This window comes from Bos javanicus, chromosome 26 (assembly GCF_032452875.1).
Source record: "Bos javanicus breed banteng chromosome 26, ARS-OSU_banteng_1.0, whole genome shotgun sequence".
Lineage (NCBI taxonomy): Eukaryota > Metazoa > Chordata > Mammalia > Artiodactyla > Bovidae > Bos > Bos javanicus.
This window is the reverse complement of record NC_083893.1, coordinates 41,519,705-41,525,704: the sequence shown is the minus strand read 5'-3', so window position 1 is coordinate 41,525,704 and position 6,000 is coordinate 41,519,705. Positions and strand designations below refer to the sequence as shown.

At 51.4% G+C, this 6,000-nt stretch overlaps 1 protein-coding gene across 24 annotated transcripts in view; it reads right to left on the bottom strand.

Moving 5' to 3' along the window:
• Positions 1-288: 288 nt before the first annotated feature.
• The window catches only part of TACC2 (transforming acidic coiled-coil containing protein 2), a 234,437-nt gene continuing 228,725 nt past the window's right edge, over positions 289-6,000 (bottom strand). For all 24 annotated transcript variants that reach the window (XM_061403719.1, XM_061403720.1, XM_061403721.1 and 21 more), the window contains 4 exons: positions 5,033-5,193; positions 4,707-4,813; positions 3,928-4,048; positions 289-858 (listed from right to left, as the gene is read on the bottom strand). In XM_061403719.1, the coding sequence (XP_061259703.1) occupies positions 793-858; positions 3,928-4,048; positions 4,707-4,813; positions 5,033-5,193 (455 nt within the window). In that variant the 3' untranslated portion in view covers positions 289-792. The remainder of the gene's footprint in view (positions 859-3,927; positions 4,049-4,706; positions 4,814-5,032; positions 5,194-6,000) is intronic.

Below are 6,000 nucleotides of genomic sequence, written 5' to 3'. Positions count from 1 at the left end.
CTTTGAGCCAATAAAGGGAAATAGATTTTGCCCCCTAAAGTCAAAGAGAACTTGTAAAAAACAAAGTCCAAGCTAATTTAATACACTCACTTAATTATTTAAGTAGCAAGTCAATATTCCTCAATTGCTCCATCTTACAAACACAGCCATGATAACAAAGGAAACATTATTTAAATCTGTGGCCAAAAAAGTGAGCCTAGATAAAGAGAGCAAAAGGCTAAATCTGATATGATTTAACAAAGGCGAGAAAAGACCCAACCCTTCTCAGAAAATAAATCATAGCCACACTTATTGCCAAGATCCAAAGAAAAAAATTTATTTACAATAGAGAATTTTATTTGAAACATGCATTTTTCTTTTTTCTTTTTCTTTTTTTTTTTTAAAACAAATCAGCAAATGCAGATCAAGTTTACACTCCTTAAGGCAAGAGTCCCTTTGCAAGCTGTACATGATCATATTAAATCCAAAAGCCGCTCACCCTGGAAACTCATGTACAAAGGGCAAGGCCAAGGTCAGCGATTTGTCTTTTATTAGAGAATCAGACAATCTCCCTGATACAGGAACTCTGAGGTCAACTTGCTATGAATTATACTAGGAAAATGCAAACCAATAGCAAGAAATTCTGATAGTCTCCTTAGTACTGCATACAATCAAATCAACTTTATTTAGAAAGGAAATACAGTAGTGCATACGAAAAAGTGAAAACAGAACCTGTCCACATAACCGGAGGGACAGCAGTGTGCCGACGGTCATATTGCACGCAACGGTCAAGTCCAAACATTTGGTTCAGAGTTAGCTTTTCCCCATTTTGGCAATCAGTTCATCACAAATCTTGGTGAGTTCTTCGATCTCTTTATTCTGCAAGTGAAGACAAAAAAAAGAGGTTGCTGAAATCTCCTGCTTGTTGGAAATCAAGCCAATCAGAATGTCACTGGGCTTTTTAGTGTTCTCTGGGCTGACTGGCCCCCCTTAGGATATCTAAAGCAGCAAAAGAAATGACCTGGAGCCAAGTAATCTATACATCCCAGCTCTAGCTGTGTGACCTTGAGCAAGTTACACAACCTCTCTGAGCCTCAAGTTTCCTTATTTCAAAAGTGTGGATGATAACATCCGTCCCTCTCAGAATTAAGTGGGGTAAGAAATGCCAAGCTCCCTGGCACAGTGGCCAGCACAGAGTATGGCTTAACCAGCATTCATTGTCTTCTGCTTATTTGCCTCCAAGGCTGTGGGCACAAAAAGGTGGTCTGCGGTGAGCTCTTTGGTGGCTCTTTTTGAGAAATGCCACCAGAGGGGTTAAGCAATTCTACTTGGATGGGACCCCGAGCATTATTCAGAGGATGCCAAGTGAGGCAGTCCTGTGGATACAGGGCATGTGGAGAGGGGTGAGGGCAGACACAGGACATCTTCAGGGGCTTCTCGGGCCACACCTTGCCCATCCTCTGAAGCCCCATCAAGAGGAGCCAACCACGTGTTCATCTCACACCAGAGATCTTCAACAGGCATCCGATGAGGTGGCACCTCCATCCGGACGGTGGTGGCTTTGCTCTCAGATGGACTAAATGCCATGCCTGATGCCCATCTGGCTCAGCAGCCAGTCTTGACGGGTCCTCTTTAACTGGGCGAGACTCTTCTGTATCCCTGGAACATGGTGCAGCCAGCTTTCCCTGAGGTCCCCGTGGAAGGCAAGTCTTAAGTCACAAGGCTGTGCTCTGAGGCTGCGCTGAGGCCCTTCTCTAGAAAGCTCTGGGCCTCCAGCTGGGAGCCACGTGCCCTGGGTACCCGGGCTGGGCTCCAGGTGCCACTCATCGCTGAGCCGGTGCTGAGCCGGAGGAATCTGGACTCCTTAGCAGAGGAGGTTCAGTCCTGGCTGCAGCTGCAGATTCAGTCCTGCCTCCAGTCCCCACAGGGAGACAGCTCCGCCAGGAATATCACCTCGGCCCACCTCCTGCCTCAAGTCCTGTGCTCTCGGAAGCACTGAAATGCCTCTTGGGGGATGGATTCTGCATGGGATGCAGGACAAGCCACTAATCCTGGAATTCCTGTTATCACCGCTCCGGCTGCTCGCAGTGATGTTTCCTCTTACTGGAGCACTTGTAGCACATGCTGGTCACCGTGCAAACCCAGCGCGAGCCCTGGATCGCACTCCATTCTCATCAGAATCTCTTAACGGAAGCCATTGTTATACCCCTGCTTTTCAGTGAGGAGACTGAGGCTCAGAGAGGTTAAGCGTTTGTGCGTAAGGTCACACAGTCAGACACAGCAAACCTGAAACACGAATTCCAGTCAGCCTTGGTCCCAACAGCTTGGCTATTTCACGTGTTAGGCACAACGCCTATTGACTGATGACGCAGGGGCACGAGCAGACCCACTAGCTGTGGATTCTTGGAGGTTCTCCAAGCTCTATCCCTGCACTGTCAGCCACCAGTCAGGAACCTGCCCTATCACGGAGCTCAGCTCACCAGGCAGAAGTCGCAGGTCCTTTATCAAGCCCCAGCTGGGCAAAATGCCCAATGCCTTCACCTAAGAGCTGCCTGGGGTGGGGTTGGGGGGAATAATGCTTCTGAATCTCTTGAAAACAGAGACCACCCCCTCCATACCACTTGGAGCCCTTTAAGGAAGAACTCATGTGGTTGACCCACTCCTCCTGAGTTTTAGTTTAAGACAAAATTATGTTTGCGGATACATTTTTTTTTTCTGTTATCCAAATCAGTGCAAAGCTTACTTGCTTTCTTCCTTGTCTTCTAGTTTGCCAGAAAACCTAACATCCATCACCTTCACTTTGCAACTATAGTCATCTGAACAGGCCATGTGCCTTTAAAGCATCTCTCCTGTCTCTGGTTTTAGATTTATTGTTCTAGCTAATATTATGATGCGATTTAAATACCATCATACCCTGATGGAAACAGGAGGGAACAACTTTACACCTTCAAACTCTTCCGGTTTAGTCCCCCAGCATTACAAACCTAGAAACCACGGTGAAGTGCCGGGCCTGCGAGGGGCAGGATGGACGGCAGGGAGGTGTGGGGACCTGAATCTCCTGAGTTCCGAGCTCTTTCCCCGAGACCGTGTAGGAGATGTGAGAGGTGGTATCCGCCTACTGCAGAGGTTAGTACTACTTGGCCCAGAACCCCTGGGGCCCAGCCAGCCACCTTGGAAGCCAACTGGGTGCTTCAAGAGGAGCAGAAGCCATCTGGGAGACAAACGACTCCTGATGCCACCTGCCTTTAAAGTACCCCCACCAATGCCCATCAAGACCCCAGTGCATGAGAAGTGCTGTTACTCCCAGTCACTGGGCTCTCGATGACCATCCTGGGGCTCAGTAAACCAACCAGAATGGGGGGTGCATGTCTGGAAATCCAGGGAGGGAGCCTGACTGGTGCACACTCACTCAGAATCAGCCTCATGGCTCTCCTGGGTGGGAGAGGCTTCTCTGTAGGACACCCAGGGAGTTGGTGTGTAAGGTGATCCAAGCCCTTGACTGGACATCAGGAAATCTGGGTGCAAGCTCAGAATCCTCAGGAGTATCCCCCTCTAATCCACAGGAGTAGGAGGACACCTGGGGGCCTTCTGACCCTGGCACTGCCTATATTCTGCAGGTGTCTCTTCCCAGGGTGTTGCCTGCTGGGCACCATCCTGCTCGCTGGGTGCAGGGGTTAAAGCATGATGCCTGGCACACCGTAGCTGCTGAGCAAACATCTGACAAATGAATGAAAGTTGAGAAGGAACGGAAAATGGCAGTTCCGGGGAAGGCAGAGAGGGAGCCAGTCTCAGGGCCGGTTAACCTAGAGGGAGGGCAAGGCCACACCTGTGAAGCATGAACCTGCCAAGGAATGCCTGACATGTGGCCCAGAGTGAGAAGCCTAGCTCCGTGTGTCTGAGCCTCTGGCCAGCTCCGCCCGTCTGGAGGCAGCAATCTCAGCCTGTTACCTTCTGCTCCAGCGTTCTCTCCAGAGCGTCCACTCGCAGCTGCTCCTTCCGTAGGCTGGCCTGGTAGGCAGCCTGTTCCTGCTGGGCCTTGCCCCGGACTTGGGCAATCTCGGCGTTGGCCCTGTAGGAATGGGTTGGGGATGGGCTTCAGAGATGATCACTCTTCCCTGGAGATGCCTCCCACCCTCTTCCTCCCCAGTCTGGGCACGTGTGCTTGCTCAGTCGCTTTATTCGTGTCCAACTCTGCGACCCCATGGACTGTAGCCCCCCAGGCTCCTCTGTCCATGGGATTCTCTGGGCAAGAATACTATAGTGGGTGGCCATGCCCTCCTCCATGGGATCTTCCCGACCCAGGGATCGAACCTGTGTCTCCTATGTCTCCTGCATTGGTAGGTGGGTTCTTTATCACTAGCGTCACCCGGGAAGCCCTTCAAATCTGGGCAGGGGGAACCAACCATCTGGCTCCAGCTCCCTCCAACGGGGCCCTGAGCACAGGAGCCCATGAGAACCCCCATCCCTGTAATGCCGAGGTGCTTCCAGTGGGTACCCTGGAAATTACAACACGCATCCCTCACTTATCAAGATAGATACTGGTGGAGAGTGTGTTATCTTAAACTGTACTGAAAAATGCAGCTGGATGATCCACTTAGCTGTGGGATTGGGATTGGGAATTATCCATTATCCCAAGGCGATGGCAGGGGTGCCAGGGAGCTCCCAGCCAGCCTTGGCTGGGGCTGGCTACTGAGGGGCCCTTGGGAGCAGACTCCGGGTGGCCTTACCTGTCCAGCTTCTCCTCCGCGTGGACCTTCAGTGCCTGGTACCTCTGTTCCTCCTTCTTTACTCGAGACAGGTACTCTTGTGCACACTTCTTCAGCACCTCTTCATTCTGACAATGATAGAGGATGGGGGTAAAGCCCACAGAAGAAAATCCAAGGAGGGCTGGGGACCCCGAGGGATACGGATGTGGGTGTAACCCCTGACCACCGCGTCCTACCCACCCGTCTGGCGAGGACGGCCCTCCAAAGCGCCCCCACAATCCTCCCAGCCCGCGCCTCCTCCCCTACCACGTAGGTCTCGCCCCCCGCTCCCCACAAACGCCACACACCTTGCGGAAGCCCTCCAGGACCTCCTTCATCTTCTCGTATCTCCTGAAGAGGTCGGCCAGGGATTTCTCCACGGAGTTCAGGTCGGCCAGCGCTTGCTCCTTCTCCAGGACCAGCTGCTGGACAGTCTGGTGGGAGACCGACTTCTCCCTCTGTTCATCCTCTGGTGGGAGACACAGGAACACAATGATGGAGCCCACAGCTTCTGGACCTGGTCCCGGGGGCCAGCAGAGGCCTTGGGTACAGCTCAAGTCTGACCTGTGGGCCATCTAGGACCTCGGCTTTCATTTGACACAGACCCGCTCCCTCGAGCCCACCCAGACTCCTCCTCTAAAGGAACAAAATCCACAGCTCCAGCGTCCCAGACCTGGGCCTGTGCCACATTACATGGGATGGAAATGAACCAGTATCCTTTAACCTGAACACTGCAGCCCCTTAAACTACCTTGGAGACCCTGCTGATTCTATTTGGTTGTTGATAGCATAAGGGCCAATCCATAAGGTAAAAAAGAAAACATCACTCCTGAATTTGGTGTTGAGCCAGAATAAAATGTGCTGTAGATTGAGCTGTGAGGGAAGGAATACCCCTTCTTAAACGTGATGAAGCTAAAGAGATGGGCATTGGAAAAGAAAAAGCCTTCTTCATCCTTAAAACATCCCATGAACTCCAAGCCCACATAACCGTGGCCCTGAAATCCTGCTCCACAAAAATGGCCATTTCTTTTGATACGGCGAGTGTCTTCTTTAATTCCCAGGAAAATGGAGCTATTTCTGTTGGAGTGACTTTCTCAGTGTTGCACAAAACAATTAAATTCTGGCCCAGTCTGGAGTGGCTGATCCTGGTGGCATGCTCTGCATACCAGTCTGTCATTGGTCTGCGTGGGCAAGGAGCCGCTTGCTCTGATCGCTCTGGAACTTTGCTGGCAGCAGAGAGTCAGTGGAGGGGAGCACCCCTGCTTGGAGCTCCTGTC